At 31.8% G+C, this 24,428-nt stretch overlaps 4 protein-coding genes across 9 annotated transcripts; 2 read left to right on the top strand and 2 right to left on the bottom strand.

Moving 5' to 3' along the window:
* Window positions 1-1,019: 1,019 nt before the first annotated feature.
* LOC107487179 (protein SAMBA) lies at window positions 1,020-4,149 on the top strand. Of its 4 annotated transcripts, XM_016107784.3 has the most exons (5): window positions 1,025-1,225; window positions 1,325-1,433; window positions 1,821-2,101; window positions 2,539-2,649; window positions 3,458-4,149. In XM_016107784.3, the coding sequence occupies exons 3-5, from the start codon at window positions 1,942-1,944 to the stop codon at window positions 3,517-3,519; spliced, it is 333 nt and encodes a 110-aa protein (XP_015963270.1). In that variant the 5' UTR covers window positions 1,025-1,225; window positions 1,325-1,433; window positions 1,821-1,941; the 3' UTR covers window positions 3,520-4,149. The 4 variants fall into 4 exon arrangements, with proteins under 4 accessions (XP_015963271.1, XP_015963270.1, XP_015963269.1 ...); XM_016107785.3 differs by lacking the exon at window positions 1,325-1,433 and having other exon boundaries at window positions 1,020-1,225; window positions 1,772-2,101; window positions 3,394-3,537; XM_016107783.3 differs by lacking the exon at window positions 1,325-1,433.
* Window positions 4,150-4,740: 591 nt separating this feature from the next.
* On the bottom strand, window positions 4,741-5,832 carry LOC107487017 (mitogen-activated protein kinase kinase 10). The gene has a single exon (XM_021144050.2). It carries the CDS (start codon window positions 5,830-5,832, stop codon window positions 4,750-4,752), a length of 1,083 nt encoding a protein of 360 aa, XP_020999709.1. The 3' UTR covers window positions 4,741-4,749.
* A 9,630-nt stretch (window positions 5,833-15,462) lies between these two features.
* Window positions 15,463-18,718, top strand: LOC107487180 (heat shock factor protein HSF8). The gene is made up of 2 exons (XM_016107786.3): window positions 15,463-15,999; window positions 17,346-18,718. The coding sequence occupies exons 1-2, from the start codon at window positions 15,718-15,720 to the stop codon at window positions 18,549-18,551; spliced, it is 1,488 nt and encodes a 495-aa protein (XP_015963272.1). The 5' UTR covers window positions 15,463-15,717; the 3' UTR covers window positions 18,552-18,718.
* A 1,103-nt stretch (window positions 18,719-19,821) lies between these two features.
* On the bottom strand, window positions 19,822-24,154 carry LOC107487181 (heat shock factor protein HSF8). 3 transcript variants are annotated; one of them, XR_008009548.1, is made up of 4 exons: window positions 23,525-24,154; window positions 20,475-21,758; window positions 20,041-20,277; window positions 19,822-19,953 (listed from the first exon to the last, which is right to left on the bottom strand). XR_008009548.1 is itself a non-coding variant. In XM_016107788.3 (4 exons), the coding sequence occupies exons 2-3, from the start codon at window positions 23,090-23,092 to the stop codon at window positions 20,523-20,525; spliced, it is 1,278 nt and encodes a 425-aa protein (XP_015963274.1). In that variant the 5' UTR covers window positions 23,093-23,099; window positions 23,525-23,671; the 3' UTR covers window positions 19,960-20,277; window positions 20,475-20,522. The 3 variants fall into 3 exon arrangements, 2 of the variants coding, with proteins under 2 accessions (XP_015963274.1, XP_052118171.1); XM_016107788.3 differs by lacking the exon at window positions 19,822-19,953 and adding an exon at window positions 23,051-23,099 and having other exon boundaries at window positions 19,960-20,277; window positions 23,525-23,671; XM_052262211.1 differs by lacking the exon at window positions 19,822-19,953 and having other exon boundaries at window positions 19,960-20,277.
* Between the last annotated feature and the right edge of the window lie 274 nt (window positions 24,155-24,428).

The raw sequence follows: 24,428 nt of genomic DNA, 5'->3' as shown, positions 1-24,428 counted from the left end.
ATTAAATTTCGTAACTTTTTGTTCCTTTTTATTTCAAGTATCGATAATATATATTTTTAAGTGTTAACTTGACATATGTGACATGAACACCACAAAATTTATGTTTAAAATGGTGTTCCAATTTGATGATTTAGGCTCATTTCAATAAAGAAGAAGAAGAAAGCTTGTTATTGTGAAATTCTACTTGTATTCTACTTATACATAAGCATGCATGTGAAATTCTACTTGTATTCTACTTATATCAACTTATTATGTTTACTTTGAGGCGTCAATATAATAGCTTAGTAATTAGCACAATGAGCATAGCTTAGGTACGAACGGAAAAATGTAGCGTTGAAGCTGTGAAGAAATTGGTGTTCGATGGAAACAATAAAGGAATTAATTAAGAAGATGCTCACAGGAATAAAATTTTGAAAACACTGGTTGGTCTTTTCGTTCAATAAGTCATCGTGTAAGAATTCCATGCCAATAATCAAATTACTAATAATAAAATCCATGCCAATAATTCAATCGAGATAAGTAAATGTCTATGATAAGAAGCACTCCTATTATATACAACTACTTCCTTTAATTTGAAAAAAAAAAGAAACAATATACAATAAAGAAAATGAAAAGAGGAAGAAAGAAACAAGTAGAGCTGGTAAAAAAAAAATGAATGGTGTTGGGTGTGGCATTGTATTTGTATTGTAGAGACAGAACAAGTTTTAGCAGAGACAGAACCATGTCTTAAGCTTGTTGGTACCTTAAAATATTTGATGTTGGAAGTTGAAATAAAAATAAAATACAAGAGCTGTTAGTTAAATGCGAAATTTGTTTACTAAAAAAAATATTTTTTGATTATTCATTTATTTGTATTGTATTCTTAAATCTTTAATCATTTGCATATATCAAAAGGAAAATTATTTTATCGAAAAGCCTTGTGGGATTTTACCCACAAAAAGAATTGTTTAACAAAGAGTAAAATTAGATGAAATAAATAAATATTTTTATTAAATTTATAAAAAAAATATGCATTACTCATGATTTATGAATCATTAACAAATTAAACTTTCCTAACCAGTCGAAAAACCGGTCACCCTAACCCTCTCGGCCTCACCTCTGTTTTGTCTCCTGCCTCTTCTCGTGCTTCCTTATTCCGTTCGCCATCGCCGTCCTCTGGTTTGCCCTGAGCCACCGTCGCCGTGCTCGGCTTGGCCGTCTGCCTCTGCGTATTCTGGTCAATCTGGTGAGCAGTTTTTATTTCTTTCGCTTATTTTATTTTATTTTTTAAATTTGTTGAAGTGTTTACAATTAGTTGATAAGTAGTTGATTGGTGTTGGTAAAGATGTAGAAGAAGAATCAGAAAGCTTGGGAGGGAAGAATATATTTTTGGTATAAGAATGAAGGAACCATGACTGCAGAACAAAGGAAGTGAAAAAAGATTTCTTTTTGCTGTGAGTCATTTTAAAAACTTTGTTGTGGGGCTCTTTTTGGTCAGAAGAGAGGGTTTTCTCTGTGGGTGAAAGGTTATAGGTCTATGGCAGAATAGTGGTACATGAAAAATGATTGAAAATTGAAAAATGAGAGGAGAGTAAGAAAAATAGAAGAATAAAACTACAAATTTGATGATGTGAATTTGTGTGTTAGGTATTGTGATGTGATAGCCTTTTCTTTGTTCTGCTTGCCACTTTTCTCTTGAAATGAAAAATGGAAGATGTAATTAATTTAGTTCATAATTAGTTGGTAATTAGTGAAAATATATAATTTTTTATATTTGTTTAATTGTGAATAGGTGATCCGGTGACTAGTGGTCTGACTGATAACTATGTTCCTAACTGTAGAAGGAGAGGCTCGCGTGAAGTTCGAGTCTTTTCGCTTCTGAGCAAGCACGAAAGAAATCACTAATCACGTTTGAAAAGAAGCCAACATTTTGCCTCTTGCAGTGTGGTTCTTGAAACAAGGATGTCATCACCGGCTCATTCATCTGTGTCAACCACCGCGGTTGTTGGTGGAGGCGGCGGCGGAGGTGGCAGTAGCAGCAATGCCGCACTTTCCATTGACGATTTCCATTTCCCCTTTGACCCCATTTCAACGCATGAACAGAAGGATGATGCCATGCTAGGTTTTTTCTCTTTTCCTCTCTAATTTTTGTCTTAATGTCTTATCAGGTTACTTTTATTTACTGTGTTTGCAGTTAATCTGTTACGATCTTCATGAAAAACTTGAAACTTTGCCATTCATCTGATGTAATCACTAAGTCTCTGTCTGGTCATTAGATTCTATCATTATTTGATTTGCACGCGTGTCAGTTAAGAGTGATTATAGCCCCGAAGAGAATCTCAGTTAACTAAGTTTAAGTTTAGTACTGCAGTTACTTTCTATGAAGAAAGATGAATTAATTGTTTGGATTTTGTGCTGCCACTTTGTGGGGTTTTTAAGGTTTGAACTCAAATGACATGTAGCCTTATAAATTGTGGTAACCCATGTTGCATTCACTCGATATCATAGCCTAGTAATAGATCATAATGCAGTTAGGCTTCTTGTTTTTCCATGTTGCAGTGTTGAAGAAGGATCTCATGGCTGCTCTTGACAAGGAGGTTAAAGCCTTGGATGAAGACAACTGGAAGTTTGAAGGACCACGTTCCCGGATCCACCTCGTATCACATCGAGGTAGGTATTTCAAATCAATCTATCCTTGCTAAAATGCCTAGTCTAGCTATAATGTTTTAGGAAATCATTGTGAATTTTGTTTAGTACATTGATTAGAATTCGGATACCTGAATCTTAATTGACACTACCTGTATTAGTTGATGCTCATACCATAATTCTCATGTTCATAAAACTAACTTGATGAAATCCAAACGTGGTTGAAAAAATTGATGAAGATATCAGTATTTATGATAATTAATTAATATAAATGTGTTGTCTGACTACCCTAAATCAAATTTGTAATTCATTAACTCTGAGGATAGTGTTTTTTTTTTTTGAATAACGCTCCTAATTTTAGCTTTATGGTTCTATGCATAGGCATAGTCATTCATTATTCTATGAATGTATGAACCATCATAACTTAACTCGGTACCTTTGGCTCTTGGAAAGAGTAACTTTGTGGTTGCAAGGCTTAGGCAATACCTCTGGTTTGGTTAAACCAAGATATCTTAGCATTGGTGTTTTACTTTTCCCATTAAAGAAACTAAGTTTTTTTAAGGATGACTTTCTACCTGTTATGTAGTTAACATTCAGTTTTTCAAAATTCCATAACTTTAGTTCTCATGGCTGCGATAACATTTTCACCTGTCTTTCCGCTGTGAATTTCTTAAATTATGTTGATCTCAAGTTGAGCATACCACGCACTTTGTTAGCCTCACATCATGATTTGTCTTGTTTAACATGGATTTTCTTCTCCTGTCTTAGATAGTACAATGACCATTTCCCTTATCTACATTGGCCCGAGTCACTGACACTGTTCCTGCTGTAGGCAACTATCTACGTCAACCCACAGAAGCTTCAAAGAATTGGAGTTTGACTCAACCAAAATAGTTGGATATCAGCACTGCACCTCTGTTTTTGAGATCAAGTGATTATGTTGGTGATCTGCAGATATTATGCAAGTGACTTTTTTTTGCCTCTTGGTTTTTTCTTGGATAGAACACAGCTGCTATGCCACAACTTTTTGTAGTATATAGTCTTGAGGAGCTCATCACAAACAAGCTTCTTTTCATGCAAGATTTTGTTACAAAGTCCCTCTATTGCACCCTTGCTCTATTTGGACGTCTATGTTTGTCAGTCCACATGATTTTATATTTAATGCCTTGTATTTATTGTTACAAACAATTAGAGAGAAGAAAAAGCTGCAAGGTGTATAATACTGTAAGTGGCTTAAATGTTGTGCCTTATGCTGGCCTTGTAATTGCTAATGTTAATGTTAGTGTTATATGAATCCAGTATTGATTGCTCCCATGTGGTAGTTTTTCTAGTAGTTAGAGAATGTTGTATCATACTTTCAAGTTTGGTAATGTTGCTCCCTAGTTTTGGAGGATCAATGGTTATTGACGGTTTGGCTGTTCCAACACTTGTATTTTAGTGTTTGAAAAAAAAAAGGGGCTAAGCTGACATGTCAGAATGGAAAAGAAGATTATTAATCGTGGCACTCTCCTCTATTAACACAAACGCTTGCATACTCACCATTGCCGATTTACTGTCGCTGTAGGTTCAACACTTTTGTTGGCTATTCCTGACTTATCAGTTTATTTTAAATAATAGTCTCACTATTTCAACATTAACTAAGTGTCCTAGTAGTAGTAATGTCTTGAATTAATATTCCTGTTTTGAATAAGGCTTGTTCAAACAGTTTTATTATTAGAACTTCAACTACATTTTATATTTGTTTAACCTGAACAAAGAAATAAAAATTTGCTGATACCTCTTATCTTATCTATGTATAATAAGATGATGATTATTATATTCTTGCTAAAGATGTAACACCTAGCTTTCAATCAATTTATTTTAAAAATTGTGTCACCTGAATTAAACTTTAAACTCACAAATTTCATTTTACAGTGATGTTAATGTTCAGACTTGAAGAAATAAAACTGAATTCCCTATGAATATGGAACAGATATTTTTCCAGTATGCCATGTTCACCAACCAGTGTATTTCCAAAACCATAAACACAAAAGCCGAGTACTATGTTCACATCTCACCTATCTCATAATTAAGAAGAAAAAAAAAAGATCAGATGACTCTAAAACCAAAACTCTGCTAAATCATTCACCCCTGAAGAACAACATAATCACCAAGCCTTTTTCTACTGAAATTGCAACACCCTCCTCTATTAACAAAAGGGTGTTGGAGAAGCTCCTTCACTGTTGCCCTCTTCCTCCAATCCTTCTCAAGACACCTCAGTACAAAGCTCTTGAACTCCGGCGACGCCGTCTCCGGCATCTCCACCTTTTCCCCAAAGCAAATGGCACACATCAGTGTTGCCCAGTCCGGTCTCTGCTCCGCCCCGATCAACGGAAAATGCCCCAGAAAGCACTCCAAAACCACCACCCCCATCGACCAAACATCGCCGGCAAAACCATCCCCACCACCACCTCCTCTCCAACTCTCAGGATCAATCCTTTCAGGACTCATGTATGCACACGTGCCTGCATTGCCATAGTGATGAAGATCATAATCACCACCACCGCCATTACTCTCTTTCTCTTCCACCACCACGTGGCTCACCCCAAAATCCGCTATCTTCACCTCACCCTTCTCATTCACGAGCAAGTTCGAGGGCTTAATGTCTCTGTGCACAACGTGCATGGCATGCAAATAGTTAAGCCCTTCCAACACGCGCTTCGCAACATCAGAGATCACATCCTCCGACAGTGTACGATGATGTTTCAAGATATCATACAACGACCCTCCACCCATGTACTCCATAACAAAGCTTACACCATTATCACTGCAAGAACCGTTGTCGAAAACCGCATGACACTTCACTACGTACGGCGAATCCATCTTCTTCAGAATCTCTGCCTCCACGTGGTTAGGGCTTCCATCAATGCCGATTATAGGGTTGGAGCGTATCACTTTCAATGCGTAGAAGCAATTACTCTTCTTGTGTCGAACCTTGTACACTATGCCATCGTTTCCATGGCCAAGAACCGCGAGCTTCTCGAGGTCTGAGAGGTTAACTAGGACCGAGGAGGAAGATGAAGAAGATCCTGATAATGATACTGATGCATGTGGAAGTGGTGACGACGACGATGACGACGACGACGACGATAACGAAGGAGGGTTTCTTTGCGGCAAAGAGAGCCTTAGAGCTTGTTGGTGCCTCCTTTCTCTGATAACCAATGTCATTTACTTTTGCACTTGATGACAAATTAAAGCCTAAAAGGGTAAAAGTAATTATAATTAATTAATTAAAAGCTTAAACACATGCTAATCTGTCATCATCATCATCATAAGTGTGATTTGCAAAAACTAAACGTGGAAGAATTTTGGTGAGAGAAGAGACACGTGAATGAGTGTAAGTGTGATGAGGGCGAAAACAATGGAGAAGTGAGGGTTTTCTGGTGATCTTCAGGGCTTATCAGTGGCTGTGATAATCTCTCTGCTTTCTTTAATTTTCAAGATTTATATGTGCTTTACTTTTGTTTTTTCTTTTTTTAATTATATAATTTTGTTCTGGAATTTATTATTAAGATTAAGATAATGATACTTTCCAATTTTAGGTGAAGCTTCAGAGTTCATGGTTCTCGTTAAACATGTGCATCTATCTTTATAAGTTGTTATAATTTGGATTCAATCCCTTTGATTTGAATTTTAAATTAAATTAATTCAATGTGATGGAAAATTTTTGTTGTGATTTAGATTGATTTGTTTGGTGGAATAAAGTCAAAATTTAAATTTTAAAGATTAAAAGATTAAACTAACTTATAATAATGTAAAATAATGAATAGATAAAAATAAAAGAAGATAACTAAATTATTATTTATTAANTTTTTATATCTTTTTATGAAAAATTAAATTTTAAACATTATCATTAGTTTATTTCGTTTTGGTAGGGACCAGAGTCAAAAGTTTTAAAATTTTCAAAAACATCAAGAAAGAAAAATATATATATAAAAATTCAAACTAAAATCAACATTCACTATGTTACATTATTGTTAGTTAACTAGATATTTCATTTGAGTTTGAAGTTATACAATACTTTCGTATTTTATAAAACATCAAAACTAATTTTTAATATATATTTTATATTAAAATATATTTTATAGATACATACTAATTAATTTTTTATAAAAAAAATATTTATTTTATTAAACTTTCTCAATCCAATATACTAATAACTAATTTTTTTTGTATACATAACCTTCTTTATTTATTATTAGGTTTATAAAACAAAACTATCTTTTTTTTTATGGAATCTACCCGAATAAATTATTTGGATAGATTTTATTTCCGTAATCTAATCAACTGATTCAAGTAATCTAACAAAACATCATTAATAAATTAAATTTGCATATCATATTTCATTTTTTAAAATCGAATCCAAAACGAACCATCTAAAACCCGTTATAACAGTATTATTTTACCTTTGTTGATTTTTTGTGCAAAGATTCTTAAACAAAAAAAGGATTCAATGAATATGTACATACATAAACAACGCTTCAAATTTAATTAAGGAAAAAATATATTTGTACAGAAACAACGCTTCAAATTTAATTAAGAAAAAAAAAACCTTTTGCGAAAAAAATCTCGCTAAGAAGCCAATGGAATATTTGTATAATGTGTACAATGGGTTATTTATTTGGCCTAATATAAATTAATAAATGAATATCCAAAATAAAATACTATTAATTTTTCAAACACAATACACTTATACTATCCAGAATAACTATCCGGATACTAGAAATAATAAACATATGATATTCTATTGAATCGAACATTCCTAAATCCCCATTGTACACATTATACAGATACTCCGTTGGCTTCCTATATTTCCTCTTGCGAAAAACATGTTAAATATATAATTATCAAGTTTAAATTTTTATAAGTATTAATTCATAATATTTATTCACACCCCCTAATTTTTGTTTATGTTACATTATTTTGGTTCTAAAGGTTTAAACTCTACAGAAAAATTAAAAAATAATAATTAAACCATGCTTTGTATCATAAAACTGGAATTTTTTTTAGTATTATTGTTCTTATTGTAAAATTATTGATAGTAGAACTATGCGATTAATTTTTTTGGATATGAAAAAAATTTTGGTGTAACACTTAATTATTGTATTTTACGGTATTTTTTAAAATGATGGAAGTGAAATCCTACATCCCTTTCAATAGCCCCTTGTTAATGAGCGACGCCGTATTGTCTCGCCTTCATAATTTTAAAAAACACCATAAAATATAATAATTTAATATTATATTTAAAATTATGGGAGTAAGACAATACATCCTTTTATCAATATACAGAAACGTATTATTTCACTCTCCTAATTTAAAAAAAATTATAAAATATAATAACTGAATATTAGACCAAAATTTTACCCATAACTAAAAAAAATAAACGGAGCTATGCATGATTTTTGTATTGTTAATTTTGTAGAAATGTCTTTGCGTGTTATAGAATAAAGAATTCATAGAAAATATATCACCTTAATATGCAGTGAGCTCAATAAGACAGAATCCTTGTTCTCTCAGCGCAGCAACTACGAAGACGTGCAATTTATCTAATGGATTTTGGAATGGACTATGGATGAGCAACCTGGAAATAATAACATAAAAATATGAGCAAAATAGAATAAGAGTGAGGAATATAAATTTCCTGGGGATATAGCAGATTAGCCGGAGTGAGGAATTCACCAAAATAAAATCTTCGAAAAAATTGATTGTTATGTACTCAGATGAATGCATAGAAGATGCACATATATATATAATAATAAATGTGCAAATCTGAAATAAAATATAAAGTTATGCCAATTAATTTTTACCCTTCTTTTTTATTGATTGCCTTATTTGATTAGGATTTCTTTAATGAAAGACTAAGTTGGTATTTGATTCTTAAGCCGACTTTGTTACCTTTTATTGAAAAAATGTTGTAGCATATTTGGTTCGAAAATACAATAAAAAAAATATTTGGTTCAGAAATAGTCCATTAGTTATGATTTTACTAAATAGAAATAGGAGATTACCACACAAGAAAATCATCATGTCCATGATACTTGGAAATTTTCAAACAAAAAAATGAAATCAAATTCATAATCTTTATTTTCTAGTTTCCCACTTAAATGAAAGAAAAAAAAGTCTTTATTACTTTTTTTAATAAACTTTTAAAAAATACCTCCGATAGATTTAAATAAAAAAATAAAATATACAAAGGATGAAAATACTTCAAAAAGATAGTATGAACAACTTTGAGTCATTCTAAAAATAGAATGAACAATTTGGGTCTCTAAAAATATTTTTTGATTGAATGACTCTTATCATTCTTATAATTCACTTAAAAAATTATAAAAGTATGTTATAATAATATAAAAATATGATGTAATTGAAACTATAATTTCTCTCTTAATCTTAATATTAGAAATCTCTATTATATTATTTCTAATCTCTATCTAATTCTATCTTTTAGTAAAATATCATATAAAAAATATACACACAAATTGAAATTTTCATTTTTAAATTTTGATAATTTTATATCAAGTATACTTTTTTGTTATTTTATTTCTAGTGAATGATTAAAAATAAAAAATGTAAAAAGGTCTACATAACTCATTTTTGTTAATTTTTTTCAAATACTTTCTAAATAATTTTTAATGTATAAATAATATTTTTGTAAAAGAATAATTTTTTTCTCTTAATAAACTTATACCATTTAAAAAGTATTTTTATTATAGAAAACGCTAAAGACTCTCGTTTTGAAAGCTATCGCCCCACAGCTGATAGTCTCGTTTTGAGGGCTATTGCTCCACAGCTGATAGAATAAATAATATTTCGTAAAAAAAATTCCTTTTCCGGCCCTTTTCTTCCATTTTATCTTCTTCAATTTCTAAGTCACCAAAAAAAAAATCTTCTTCAATTTCTTACTTTTTTTATTTTTTATTGTAGACCGTTATCGAACTTGAGTACGATGTAGATAAAAAAATAAAAGAAATTTATATTTTTCTCTAATTTTTTTTCTCTAAAGTTAGCAATGAATTCAAAATCTCTAGATAAAGAAAAAAATTATGCCATTTAAGTTATAATTTGCTGGCAATTTTTTTCTGATTTTACTCAGTTCAGATTTTTAGTAATGGAATGTTATATTTTTTTTTATCAGATAATAATTTAATGTATAGAATATTTATTTTCTTGTTATCGATGTAAAACTAATATTTGTATGATACTTGTAATTGACATTTGACTTTATCTGTGAAAGAAAAATATTTTTTTCGTTAGTATTAGTTTGTTTAATATCCAATAATGTTGTTTTGACAAAAAACAGTATTTCATCCATGAAAAAAAATTATTCGACACCTATAGATAATAAAAGAAAATTAGATGTAACTCTAAAAAACATATTAGATATGTTCTATATTAAATTGAAAATTGAAAAATTTAAAATTCAATTACAAAAATCTTAGCTATAAAAACATATTTTTTGTTTATAAATCTACGCATAAAATATCCTTTTTTTTCTTTAAATAAAATTAAATAATTTTTTAATACCAAAATATTTTCACAAACTAAAGACTATCTCTAAAGTATCTCTCTCATATTTTAGAAATCTAAACTTGAACCAACAAACAGTACTACTCATAACATGAAAAAAAACAAAATTATTCAAATATTTAAAAAAAAATTAATCAAATGCACAATATTTGCCAACCATAAATATAATTACAGTATGTATGCGAAAAAAAATCAGCTTACTCAGATAAAATATATATTAAAATATAAAATATATATTCAAAATAATTTAAACAATACATTTATTTATACATAAATATGTAATAATAAATTTTTAATATATAATAATATTTTTGTAAAAGAATAATTTTTTTCTCTTAACAAACTTATACCATTTTAAAACATTTTTTATTATAGAAAATTCTAAAAACTCTCGCTTTGAGGGCTATCGCCCCACGGCTGATAGAATAAATAATATTTTGTAAAAACATTCTTTTTCCGCCTTTTTCTTCCATTTTATCTTCTTCAACTTCTTACTTTTCTGGTTTTTCTTATTGTAGACCGTTATGGAACTTGAGTACGATGTAGATAAACAAATAAAAGAAACTCATATTTTTCTCTAGTTTTTTTTTTGTAAAGTTAGGAATAAATCCAAAATTTCTAAGTAAAGAAAGAAATTATATCATTTGAGTTATAGTTCGTTAAAATTTTTCTCTAGTTTTATTTGTTAAATTTTTTTGTAATTAAATATTATATTTTTTATCATATTATAATTTAATATATAAAATATTTATCTTCTTGTTATCATGGATGTAAAACTAATATTTGTATGATACTTATAATTGACATTTGACTTCTCTACGAAAGAAAAGTATTTTTTTCGTTAGTATTCGTTTGTTCTTGGTGACTGTTAGTATTCGTTTGTTTAATATCCGATAATATTGTTTTGACAAAAAACAGTATTTCATCCATAAAAAAATTATTCGACACTTATAGATAATAAAAGAAAATTAGATGTAACTCTAAAAAACATGTTAGATACGTTCTATATTGAATTGAAAATTGAAAAATTTAAAATTCAATTACAAAAATCTTAGCTATAAAAATATATATTTTTTTTGTTTATAAATCTACGCATAAAATATTTTTTTCTTTAAATAAAATTAAATTATTTTTTAATACGAAAATATTTTCACAAACTAAAAACTATCTCTAAAGTATCTCTGTCATATTTTAGAAATCTAAACCTGAACCAACAAACAGTACTACTCATAACATGAAATAAACAAAATTATTCAAATATTTTTAAAGAAGTTTAATCAAATGCACAGTATTTGTCAACCATAAATATAATTACAGTATGTATACAAAAAAAATCAGCTTACTCACATAATAATTAATTTTTAATATATAATAATATTTTTGTAAAAGAATAATTTTTTTCTCTCAACAAACTTATACCATTTTAAAGTATTTTTATTATAGAAAATCCTAAAAACTCTCGCTTCGAGAGCTATCGCCCCACGGCTGATAGAATAAATAATATTTTGCAAAAACATTCCTTTTCCGACCTTTTTCTTCCATTTTATCTTCTTCAACTTCTTACTTTTCTGGTTTTTTTTATTGTAAACCGTTATGGAACTTGAGTACGATGTAGATAAACAAATAAAAGAAACTCATATTTTTCTCTAATTTTTTTTTTAAGTTATGAATGAATCCAAAATTTCTAAGTAAAGAAAGAAATTATGTCATTTGAGTTATAGTTCGTTAAAATTTTTCTCTAGTTTTATTTGTTAAAATTTGTAGTGATTGAATATTATATTTTTTATCAGATTATAATTTAATATATAAAATATTTATCTTCTTATCATCATGGATGTAAAACTAATATTTGTATGATACTTATAATTGACATTTGACTCCTCTATGAAGAAAAAGTATTTTTTTCCTTAGTTTTCGTTTGTTTTCGGTGACTGTTAGTATTCGTTTGTTTAATATCCAATAATATTGTTTCGACAAAAAACAGTATTTCATTTATGAAAAAAATTATTCGACACTTACAAATAATAAAAGAAAATTAGATGTAACTCTAAAAAATAAATTAGATATGTTCTATATTGAACTGAAAATTGAAAAATTTAAAATTCAATTACAAAAATCTTAACTTATAAAAACATATTTTTTATTCATAGATCTACGTATGAAATATTACAGTAAAATATCTTTTTTTTTCTAAATAAAATCAAATTATTTTTTAATACAAAAATATTTTCACAAACTAAAGACTATCTCTAAAGTATATCTCTCATATTTTAGAAATCTAAACCTGAACCAACAAACTAGTACCACCCATAAGATGAGAAAAATAATATAATATAATATAATATAATATAATATAATTGGGTCTCTTAACTAGATCAAGCTATTTTTTATTTAAAAAATTACTAAATCCAATTTAAACTAACACAATTACATTTTAGTTAGTTCGAGTACATTTTTTTTTTAATTCAAACGAACTTAATTTGATGACACTCCTAAGTTTGCGATAATAAATAAAATATTATTTGTTGGTAATAAAAGAGATATAATTAATATTGAGAATAAATGTGATTATTATCTCTAATTTCATTTATTTGACAATAGACGGCTTCTGTTAAATTTGGAGTTGAAGCACATTGACCAACAAAATGTGATGAGAGTTTGTAGAATCACTGAAGACATGAGATGTGAATTTTGTAACGTAGGTTAAAGATAATACACTATAAGAAACAATAGATTTAGCTATGAAAAAAATGTGGTTAAAGTCAAAACAAACCGTAGCAATGACACTTTAACTACGAATGAAGATCCGTAACTAATAAGAACGACGTATTTTTATTTAGCTACAGTTTTTGGTCTGTTAACTATAGATTTGTAAATTGCGGAGACATTTAAATAATCATGGTTTTAATATTATTGTCCACACTCTAAATCGTAGTTAAATAAAAATAATCTAAATAAAAAGCATAATTCTATCATATTTTTTGCCGTAGTTAAGATTGACCCACTGAATTTTTCTACCACACTTTTTTAGCTGTAAAATTTGTTTTGGTAGCAAATTTGAGATATGGTAATTTGACTTTACTACTAACATGGATTCGAGACAAAAGTTTCGTTGCAAAACGCCTATTTTTGTAGTAGTAGTGAAGGTATTGTTGAGTAGCATTATCAATCTTGTAGAGTAAAATATTGTCACCATATGCGTGGATGGTTAGATACATCTAACCTAATCCATATTCATTATAATGAAGGATAAAGAGATTTATTAAAAAAAATTAATTAGTTCATGTCTCAGAATACTGAGATAATTAGATCTTCTATTATACCATTAGTAAAAGTTTAATCTAACCTTTATACGTGAAATGTTAACTTGGTGAAGTATGGAATTAGCAAAAGATCTATTTATTTTTATTTATATAGACAAAACGATATCGTATGTGATTATAAACAATATAATACATTTGTATTTGGTATTGAAAAGTTAGACATGCTAATTTAGAAGGTAATAATACAATCTTTATCCAATAATTTTTTAGATCAACATTCCACGCATACAATTTAAGATAAATATAAAATTTGTATATAATTTACGAATAACTTGTATTTGATATTATGAACAGTCACTTTGTTTTTTAAATAAGATAGAAATTGAATTTAGTGTTTATTTTTATTGACAAAGTATTTGAATTTTGAAAGCATTGACCTAAAATACAAAATTTAAGGTTTTGATTGAGTTGTTATTTTAATACAAGAAATTAAAATAAAATCATATTAAAATAAAAACCAAGCATGCGATAGAATTATATGTTTTTAAATATATATATATATATAAATTTAATTTTGATGCATTTCATTGACCAAGTTATTAAAGTTTAAATTTCAGTCACGGTCTTCTTTTGGCTTTGGCCTCCTTCAACATCATGATGATCGCTGCGGCTACCACTACTATAATCGTCGCTGTTATTGCTGCTACAATTATCTTCTTCTTACGTTCTTCTTTTCTTTCTTTTTCTGTCTTCTTTTACGCTTGTTCTTTTTTTTTTATCTTTTTTCTTTCTTTTTTTTGTTATTATTGTTTGATTTCTTTTTTTTGTGAATTTTTTTTATATTCAATATCTGTATAGTATATGTGTAAATTTGTATGTTATGTTAAATAAAAATATGTACTATACTTAAATATTTGTGTGCTTTAATAAATCGTAATTTATTTAATAATTTCTGACAAATTAGTGTAACTTGTATACTATTAATTTTAATCATTTGTGTTTGTTTTTTCTATACTCTATATTTATGTATTATTGTATATATTTTTATTTTTTTTATTATGCTCATTTATGATGATATTAGTTTTCTTTAATTGAATTGTTTGAAAAATTAATATTATTCTATAATTCTATTTTTTACACTATATATATAAATTTGTATGCTATGTTAAACAACAATATGTGTTACACTTAAATATTTGTGTACTATGATAAATCATAATTTTTTTAATGATATCTGTCAAATTAGTATGAGTTACCGAACTGTAGCTTCTATTACCTATGTGTTGTGAAAATAAAAAGGTGTGTATTGTTTTACTTGGTTTGATTCACACGTTATGTGATATGGTGCAACGGAATTCAATAAAAGAATATATACATAAATTTTGATGTAGCAAAAAATTGTGTTATAATTTAAAAATATGTATTATGTATAAAAATTTATGTGCTATATCAATAAATTTGTGTTACATTTTAATTTTATATGCTATATTTCAAAAATTTATGTACTCTACTTTGAAATTTGTGTGTTTTCTAACAAAAATTTGTATAGTACATAAAATATAAAAAAACTTATTCATGTAGTACAAGTTTTTTGAATTGTGCGTCTAACAAGCATTAAAGTACGTGTTACGTGTTTTCATTCTGAAAATGGTTTTAATTGTAATTAGATCAAATTAGTTAAATTTAATTGTAAAAAAAAATTTGTATACATAGCATCACTTTTAATAAAAATAATTATTTTATATATTAATTACGTAAATAATTATTTAAAAAAATTAATTTAATTACACAATTATATAAAATACTTCACACCGTCGGTAATCAATATTAAAATTTTAAAAATATATAAAAACTAACAAATTTTCTAAAATAGGTAAAATCCATCCAACTTGAAAGTAAGCGAATTAGAGGAGAAATTAATTGAAGTCACCTATAGTTTCGTGACTAAAGTGACGGGCAAACGTTATCCATAGATTTCAGACATTTTAGTATTTTACTTTCCTCTTCTCTTCCGTCCTCTCCAAACAACTTATCTGTTACTTAATAATTTAAAATTTAAAATCTTAAACCTTGTTTGGAGCTCTGTTTTCCCTCATCTGGAACCATAAACTAGGGTTTACGTTTTTTTTCAAGAATTATCCCCCCAAACCCTTCCTTTCCCTCACAACCATACACTTATCCTAATTATTTCTTTCCATTTTCTTCTTTTTAATTTTCTTGGGGAAATTAAAAAAAAAAAGAATTTTAAAAATAAATATTCCACATGAGTGGAGTGAGTACCAGCGGTGGAGACGATGGCGGTGGCATGCTCGTGCCGGCGCCGGCACCGATGCCGATGCCGATGCCGAGCACGAACACGCCGCCGCCGTTCCTGAGCAAGACGTACGACATGGTAGAGGACCCTTCAACGGACCCGATCGTGTCGTGGAGCGCAACGAACAATAGCTTCGTGGTTTGGAACCCACCGGAATTCGCAAGGGACCTTTTGCCGAAATACTTCAAGCACAACAACTTCTCCAGCTTCGTTAGGCAGTTGAACACTTACGTATGTTCCTTCTTCTTCTTCTTCTTCTTCTTCTTCTTCTTCTTGTTTTTATCGTTGTTGGAGTAGTTTTGATTGATTGGTGATATTTTTTAATTTTATTCTTTTTATTTTGCGTCCTGGACGATTGAATTTGAAGGGAACACTGTTGGTGGTGTTCTTTCCGTGAACAATAATAGTTCCTTTTGGACTAATTAGTAACTAATAGTACATTTAGAATGTTAGTAACTTCTCCAGTTGATGAGTGTTTGGTATGTTTGGATATGTTGCAAAATGCAGAGAAAATGTGATTCTGAAATTATCTATTCATATTAGTGTTTGTCTATGGAATTGACTTACTGTCGCAGTAAAAGTGAAAAGACTATATGGTGGTGTCATGATTGGCGATTTTCCCCTTCCTGGGGTTTGAGTTTTGGTATGTGTTTGGGTTTAGTTATGTTGTTGATTTTCATAGACTGGATGTAAAGTAGGAATTTTGCTTCATCCATCTCTTTTAATTAATAGTGATTGCTATGATGTCTAACTTGACAAAAAACGTTAAGAATCAATATTTAATTTGAGAAGTATAAAACTAAATAATTTTTAAATATTTAACGTTTGCTATAAAAGATAGGTTAGGCAAAAATTAGGCACCAACTCATAGGCATAGAATTGGCCTTAATTATATTAGACTGGTTGGAGTTGGTTGTTTATGTATCAAAGGAAGAATACTAGAATAGCCCCAAAAATTTAAATTTGATATCTTATCCTCCTGCATTATCCCGGCAACTAGATGGATCACAAGAGGGAAATTTGACAAAGAAAGCCATGTTCAGGTTAATCAACTGCACATATGGTATAAGCCTAGTTGAAGTAAGGTGACTTGTATTATATCGAAGATGATTTAGGAGTCTACAGGTTCTTCTATGAACTGTATTGTTTAACACTTTAACTTAAATGTAACTAGAATATTGGGGTTGAGTTGGGTGGGTGAAGATGGGGAGTCCTATATCCTCCTATGATAATACAAAAACATGAGCCTGCTGATATCAATTATTAAAAGTATACTAGTAGTAGTTTTTACTAGTCTTTAAGAGACGTATAATGTGGTAAATCTCATTGCAACATCTATTCCAGTTCTCGTGGAGCAGGTGTAGATTGCCATGATTTAAGTTAGATGAAATATTACCATTGCACCATAAATATAATCATATGTGGTCCTATCTGTGTATTTTTAGCTTGGCTGTACTTGTTTATTTTAGTGTTTAATGTGATAAGAAAAAGTTACTTCTGCTTTGGAGGTGGATTGACTACGTTTTTGTCTCTTGCTTTCTTACAACATTAACTCATCATCATTATTCATTGAGCAGGGTTTCAGGAAGGTTGATCCAGATCGCTGGGAATTTGCAAATGAAGGATTTTTGAGGGGTCAAAAGCACTTACTTAGAACTATAACTCGGCGGAAACCTGCCCATGGTCATAGTCATCAACAGGCTCCACAATCACATGGACAGAGTTCAACAGCAGGGGCATGTGTAGAAGTTGGGAAGTTTGGGATTGAGGAAGAGGTTGAGAGACTTAAAAGAGATAAGAACGTCCTCATGCAAGAGCTTGTGAGGTTGCGACAGCAGCAACAGGCCACCGATAGCAAGATGCAGACAATGGCTCAGCGCCTTCATGGAATGGAGCAACGACAACAACAAATGATGTCATTTCTGGCAAAAGCTGTTCAAAGCCCAGGATTCTTTGCTCAGTTTGTGCAACACCAAAGTGAGAACAATAGACGCATAACTGAAGTCAATAAAAAGCGTCGGCTCAGGCCGGAAGGCATTTCCGAAACTGAGCCTGCTACTGTTCCTGCTGGACAAATTGTGAAATATCAGCCTATGATGAATGACCTAGCAAAATCAATGCTAAAGCAAATTATCAAATGGGATGCTTCTCATGCCGATGCTCTAAGTAAAAACTCAGATAATTACTTGATTGCCGATGACACCATGACTTCAACCTGGCCTTCTGGTTCTGGGGTAACACTTCAAGAGGTTCCTCCGGCTTCATTGCAGTCCTCCCACACTCCTGCTGCTACAGGGACTCAAGGACACATCCCATCAGCAGCCATACCTGATATTCCATCTTTACCACAAGTTGCAGCTCCTGAAAAAGTTACAAAGGATGGATCATCTGGGGCACCTTCTATCCATGCTTCTCAAGCAGATGTTATCATGCCTGATCTTCCTTCGATAAATGAGACAGAGACAAGAAGTAATATTCAAATGCCAGAGAAAGGGGACGAGGGATATATGGATCCTAATTCACTAGGAGTTGGTGCGTCATTTCCTATTGATATAGAAGGTTTTTCCCCTGAAATAGACATCGACGATTTCTTATCGAATCCTTCTATCTGGGATGATCTCTTGCAAACTCCAGTGCCCGTGGATATTGAGGAAGATGTTGCCAAAGAGTCCAAGGGTAATGGGGTGGAAACAACAGAAAATGGATGGGACAAAACTCAACGCATGGATCACCTTACTGAGCAGATGGGTCTTCTTTCTTCGGATGTACAAAAGAGAGTTTGATGTCTATTGAATCTATGTTAACCTTCTATATTATTGTCTAAGGTAACCCCTGACCTAGAAGATGCACTGGTGCTTTGTCATCGATACTTAATCAGTTCCTTCCAATGTTAATAGACAATATGTAAAGTTGACGATCTGATAAATATGTGGAAAAGATATTAGGGTAATGGTTGCTCAAGGAGAACAGAAGATCTTGTATGATGAAAAATTACAGGCAACGTCAATTAAGAGAAAATTGTGAAGATTCATTCACTGTTAATTAATTTATCCGCATCAATACTTTATATAAGACTTATTTCATGAAAATTAACATTTCTTATGTAATTGATTTAAGAAGTGATGTACAGATAGTTTAGTGCTTTTATCTTCTTTTTCTAATTATTCTTTGTTTTTATTTTTAATATCATGTACATTCAAATTTGCCACGAGAATTCAAGTTTATGCAACTTATGCTTGATTAAAAGGTCACATAGACTCCACGTCTCACGCAATGTTCTTATTTCTTAACAAATTTGTTTCGTTGCTCTTTTCATGCTCAAGGACTTTTCTTGAAAGGCTTTAAATTGCGGTGTTTTGGAAGTAAACTATCATTCTTATCACCTCCACCGTCGCCATGGAAATGAGGCTCATTGACAGTGATGTTGCGGCTGTCAAGGTTGGAGCCGTTAGCAAGGACAGTGCCTCCAGTGGCGAGCTCTGTCGATGGTGACGGCAGACGTGGCGCTGGTGGAACGGCTCCTCTATCGCATCCCTCCTCTTTCTTTGGCTAACCCGAGCTCTCCATCTCTTCGTTCTCTGCACCACCAGCTATGACAGCGATGACAACGACGTTTTTGGCTGCTACTCCTTCCTTCACCGTACACGGTGATGGTAGGGCTTCTAATCCAGTGGTCATTCCTTTCTTCTCTCACTCCTCCATCTCTCCTATTCCTCTTCACCGCCTTCCAATCTTGCCCTCCCTCTCCAGAAACAACAATTATTATTTTGTTTGAGTCTGGTTTGAATATATGATCGTGATGTTCACTAAGGCATGAAAAACAAATGATTGTTGATCCTACGACTAGAAAGAAGTTATACTTATTTTGAATTCTTTTTTTAATCAAATTATAGTTGTGATTTGCAATGGGAATAGAGAGGGGCATAAGGGACGAAGGAAATTAAGGGTAAAAGAAAGGTAATTTGGAATTTTTTGGTAAAGTTTTTGGGATTTAAATAATTTTACTCTTTCATGAGTACAACATCAATTTCGTTGTTTTATGGATAGATTTGTCAGTGTTTAGAATTTTCATGGGTAGAAATAGTAGTTTCCTCGTGTTTTGGCTTGAGCTCAAATAAAATTTCTTTTTGTCCAACGCAAAATACAGTTAGAGTCAAATTTCCAACTTCATGTTAAAGAGTGCACCTGTTAAGAAAAGAAAAAGAAAAGATAGCAATGTCATTGGAGTATGGTGTATCTAAATTACATTAATGATTTTCAATCTCCCCTCACCTCTTTCATTTCCACTTTTTACACAAGCACACCTCGAGAAATGATAACAAGACTGGGAATTAAACAGGCCCTAGGTTGACATGGTAACCGTCAAGAATCAATTCGGACTTTTCAGATACCTTCAACAATCAGTAACAATGTCTTCTCTGTTTTTCTCATTCCCCCCCTCAAATTGAAACTTAAAGATGGGAGAAGAACTTTTATGCGATTCACTGGTATTCAAGCATCACACATTTCCTATAACATTATAAGAAACGAATCAGGTTATAAACACTCCACAAGGATGATAGTATGAAGAAGGAATTCCCGTGAAAAGGTATGGAAGAAAAAAATTAGGTGGTGATGCAATAGAAGGAATCCACTTTTTCTAGTGAACACGTTTAAGCACAATTATATTATAAAAGTCACTTGTGATTGTTTGGGTCAAGGATTACCTTAGGCAACATGAAAGTTCAATCAAATTTTACAGGTAATCAAGCGCTCTATTTTGCTTCAGAAGAAAGATGACCCATCTGCTTTGTAAGTTGATCCAAATGTTGAGTTTTATCCCAACCATTTTCGGCTGGTTGCACCTCATTAACTTTGGAAGCTTCAATATCAGTCTCAGTATCCTCTTGCACTGGGGTTTGCAAAAGGTCATCCCAAATAGATGGATTTCCTAAGAAGTCATCAAGGTCCGCATCAGGTGAAATTCCTTCAAAATCAATGGGAAATGATCCACTAACCCCCAATGAATCAGGATCCATAAATCCCTCATCACCAGCTTCAGGAGCCATATAATTATCTTCCGGAATACCAAGCATACTTCCAGACTCTATTTCATCTATTGGTGCAAGATCAGGCATGATGACATCTGCTTGAGGAACATGGATAGAAGGTATGTCAGATGCTCCAACCCTTGTAACCTTTTCAGGAACTCCAGCCTGTGGTAAAGATTGAATTTCAGGTTTGGCAGCTGAGGGAACATGCCCTGGAGCCCCCGGAGTAATTGGAACATGAGAAGACTGCACTGAAGTTGGCGGGACCTCCTGAAGTGTTACTCCAGAGGTCCAGCTTGAGGAGCTGCCACTGTCCATCGCACCAGATGAGGATGACGAACCATCACCAATCAGGTAATTATCAGGGTCTTTACTAAAAGATTCTGCTCGAGAAGTATCCCATTTCATGATCTGTCTTAGCATTGCTTTTGCTGAATCGTTAATCAGAGGTTGATACTTAACAATTTGCCCATCAGGAGCAGCAGCAGAGTCAGTTTCAGCAATACCTTCTTGCTTGAGCCGGCGCTTTTTGTTGACTTCACTTATACGCCTATTATTCTCATTTTGCTGTTGTACGAACTGCGCAAAGAAGCCAGGGCTCTGTACGGCTTTAGCAAGGAATGACATCATTTGTTGTTGTCTTTGCTCCATGCCCTGAAGGCGTTGAACCATTGTTTGCAGTTGGCCATCAGTGGTCTGTTGTTGCTGCTTCAGCCTGACAAGTTCCTGCATGAGCACATTTTTGTCTCTTTTAAGCCTCTCAACCTCTTCCTCGAGCCCAAACTTACCAACTTCTACGCATGCCCCTACTGATGAATTTTGTACATGTGATTGCTGAGATTGTTGATGATGACCATGGGCAGGTTTTCTTCGTGTTATATTCCTAAGCAAGTGCTTTTGGCCCCTCAAAAAGCCCTCATTTGCAAATTCCCATCGATCTGGATCAACCTTCCTAAAACCCTGCTTATTGCATTACAAGGATGAGTTTATGATGTTCAAAAAGGAAAAACGTGATTATGAGGATGTCAACAGCACGCTAGAGATATTTCAGCTCTATAACTTGTTGTATAGAGGAGTTCTGTAAAACTTGCATAGCTAAGTTAAAAAATGGACAGCTAGAATAAAAACAACACATGTTTCAAAACAAAACAGTTCATCTCACTCCAATGAAGGCAATGAGGAGATCATTCTTGCAATACAAGTTGTAAGCTTATAAAAGCCTAAAAGACTAGTAACAGATATCACTATTTGCATATTAGATAATTGTCATCAATTCAACAACAACAAAGCCTTTATCCCACTACGTGGAACTGTGATCAATTCAATGACACAAAATATAATCTGATGGTCAAACAAGAAAAGAGGTAAGATCATTAATGTCAACACATGAACCGACAATACGGGTACTAGATAAGACACCAAGGTCCCAAGTCCATTCCAATTTAGAAAACCAACATGAACTGACAATACAGGTACTAGATAAGATGCCAAGTCCCCAAGTCCATTCCAATTTAGAAAAGCAATATATCCACAAATTGAGCCTTGGGACAAGTTCAAGTACAACTTACTCTTTTATGTTTGTTATCAAATTGAATGTTCAATTAATATCAATAATACAAAGTATTTGATCTCAATGCCGATAAGCTAAGCCTTTTAAAGTATTCTGTCACAGGTTGAATATATGACTTCAAAGGAATGAAAAAGATAAAATATTTACATTACAGTGATTTTAAAGTAAACCGACAAATAGAATTTTCTTCCACTCATATGAGGATTCAGCATGTCTGTATTTGAAACACAATCATGTACGAGTGTCAAAGGAGAAAAGAAGAATAATGGCCCACAACAGCAATAAAACCACACACTAAATAAAACACGTAGTCCTAACTCCTAAGCACGCAAGAGCAACTTATCAAGTCCACAAAATGGTTACGAAGCTTATTTCCATCAATCAATATGCAGTCAAAACAGAGCTACCTATGTCATTTGTTACAAAGCATATTTCCATCAGCCAATATGCAGTCAAAACAGAGCTACCTATGTCACTTCATTGCTCAGAAACCCTAGACCATGTGTTGTCTTTTTTGTTTGCAGAAACAGAAACCAGATAGTAAATACACATCTCCTCATCCTAAATCCTCCTCAAGACAACATATATATGACTTACTATAATTAGGCTTATACAATACTTGCAATTGACACATTTGATAAATATAATGCATCAATAAACTATAATCAAGCAACTGATTAACCTGAGAACTGCTTTCTTTGTCAATTTTCCTCTTCTGCTCCATCTAGTTGCTGATACAATGCAGGAGGATAAGATATCAAATTTAAAATTACTCAGTTTTCCGATATATAGTAACGAAAAAGGCAATCCCAACCCTGGATCTTTTAGTTAAATTAAACAGCAAAGCAAAGTAGTAAATTTCCTACTTGAGGCCACTATACACTGTCTTTGAAATGAACCAAAGTGCTATATTTGATAAAGAGCAGTTAAGCCCAAATCTTTTTTGGTTTTTTGCAAGGTCATATTTTTCTGCCAACCCATTTGCAGATAGTGAATCAAATCCAGAGTCATGCACCAGCATCATATATTTCATGAATTCATAAATAATCCACAAAAGTGCAAAGCATGCAAATCCAAAGCTATCATCTACAGTCTACAGTTACTAAAATCAATCAACAATCAGCAAATCAACCAATTCAATGAAGAAAGAACATACATAAGTGTTGAGCTGTCTAACGAAGCTGGAAAAGTTGTTGTGCTTGAAGTATTTCGGCAAAAGGTCTCTCGCGAATTCCGGTGGGTTCCAAACCACAAAGCTGTTGTTTGTAGCGCTCCACGACACGATTGCGTCCGTTGAAGGGTCGTCCACCATGTCGTACGTCTTGCTCAGGAACGGCGGCGGCGCGTTCGCGTTCGGAATCGGTACCGGCGCCGGCGCCGGCGTGGCCCCGTTAGTGCTTCCTCCGCCACCGCCATCTCCACCGCTGGTACTCGCATCCATTCCCTTGGAAATATGAATAAGTAAATCTAGGGATTGATAATAATTAAAGAATAAGAGAATGATCTAAAATGTTACGGAAGGTTGGGAATACAGGGGCATTGTTGAAAAAATGTAAACCCTAGATGATGGAGGATTGAGGAAAGAAAGAGAGTGTGTGTGCGCGTGTATTGAAACTTGAGAGAGAGTAAGATTTATGAAGCGTGGATAGATTGGAGAGAGAGAGGAAATGGAAGTATGGTTTGAATTTTATGGGAATGAGGAAAGAAAGGGTTTTCTTCCCTCTGTAGGGGGACAGCGTCACAGCAGGCGATTATGGGAGAGAGAAAAAGCAGCGTTTCAAATCTAAAACAGTCCACCAGTAGAGATCATAAAAAAATTAACACCAAATATATTTTTTTCTTTTTTTTGTGTACTAACACAAAATAAATATAATCTAACACAGTCTAATTTATAAAATAAATATTCATAATTTATTCATTAAAAAACATAAAATAAAAAATATAATATAACATAAAAGTTTTTTTTTGTGTTTTATTTTTGTTAATGATAAAAAAAATTAGAGATTGATTTTTATCTGATTTTATTTATAAAGACACATTGAGGCAGTTTAAATTTGAAT

This window comes from Arachis duranensis, chromosome 5, assembly GCF_000817695.3.
Source record: "Arachis duranensis cultivar V14167 chromosome 5, aradu.V14167.gnm2.J7QH, whole genome shotgun sequence".
Taxonomy (NCBI): domain Eukaryota; kingdom Viridiplantae; phylum Streptophyta; class Magnoliopsida; order Fabales; family Fabaceae; genus Arachis; species Arachis duranensis.
This window is presented reverse-complemented; position numbering and strand designations above follow the sequence as displayed.

Excerpts from the sequence above, each read along its gene's own strand:
- LOC107487180 (XM_016107786.3), top strand. The coding sequence starts at position 15,718 with ATGAGTGGAGTGAGTACCAGCGGTGGAGACGATGGCGGTGGCATGCTC. Across the intron at positions 16,000-17,345 it reads TTAGGCAGTTGAACACTTAC|GGTTTCAGGAAGGTTGATCC; the intron begins GTATGTTCCTTC and ends TTCATTGAGCAG.
- LOC107487017 (XM_021144050.2), bottom strand. The coding sequence starts at position 5,832 with ATGACATTGGTTATCAGAGAAAGGAGGCACCAACAAGCTCTAAGGCTC.
- LOC107487179 (XM_016107783.3), top strand. The coding sequence starts at position 1,942 with ATGTCATCACCGGCTCATTCATCTGTGTCAACCACCGCGGTTGTTGGT. Across the intron at positions 2,102-2,538 it reads GAAGGATGATGCCATGCTAG|TGTTGAAGAAGGATCTCATG; the intron begins GTTTTTTCTCTT and ends TCCATGTTGCAG. Across the intron at positions 2,650-3,457 it reads CCACCTCGTATCACATCGAG|GCAACTATCTACGTCAACCC; the intron begins GTAGGTATTTCA and ends TTCCTGCTGTAG.
- LOC107487181 (XM_052262211.1), bottom strand. The coding sequence starts at position 23,809 with ATGGATGCGAGTACCAGCGGTGGAGATGGCGGTGGCGGAGGAAGCACT. Across the intron at positions 21,759-23,524 it reads TTAGACAGCTCAACACTTAT|GGTTTTAGGAAGGTTGATCC; the intron begins GTATGTTCTTTC and ends TGCAATAAGCAG.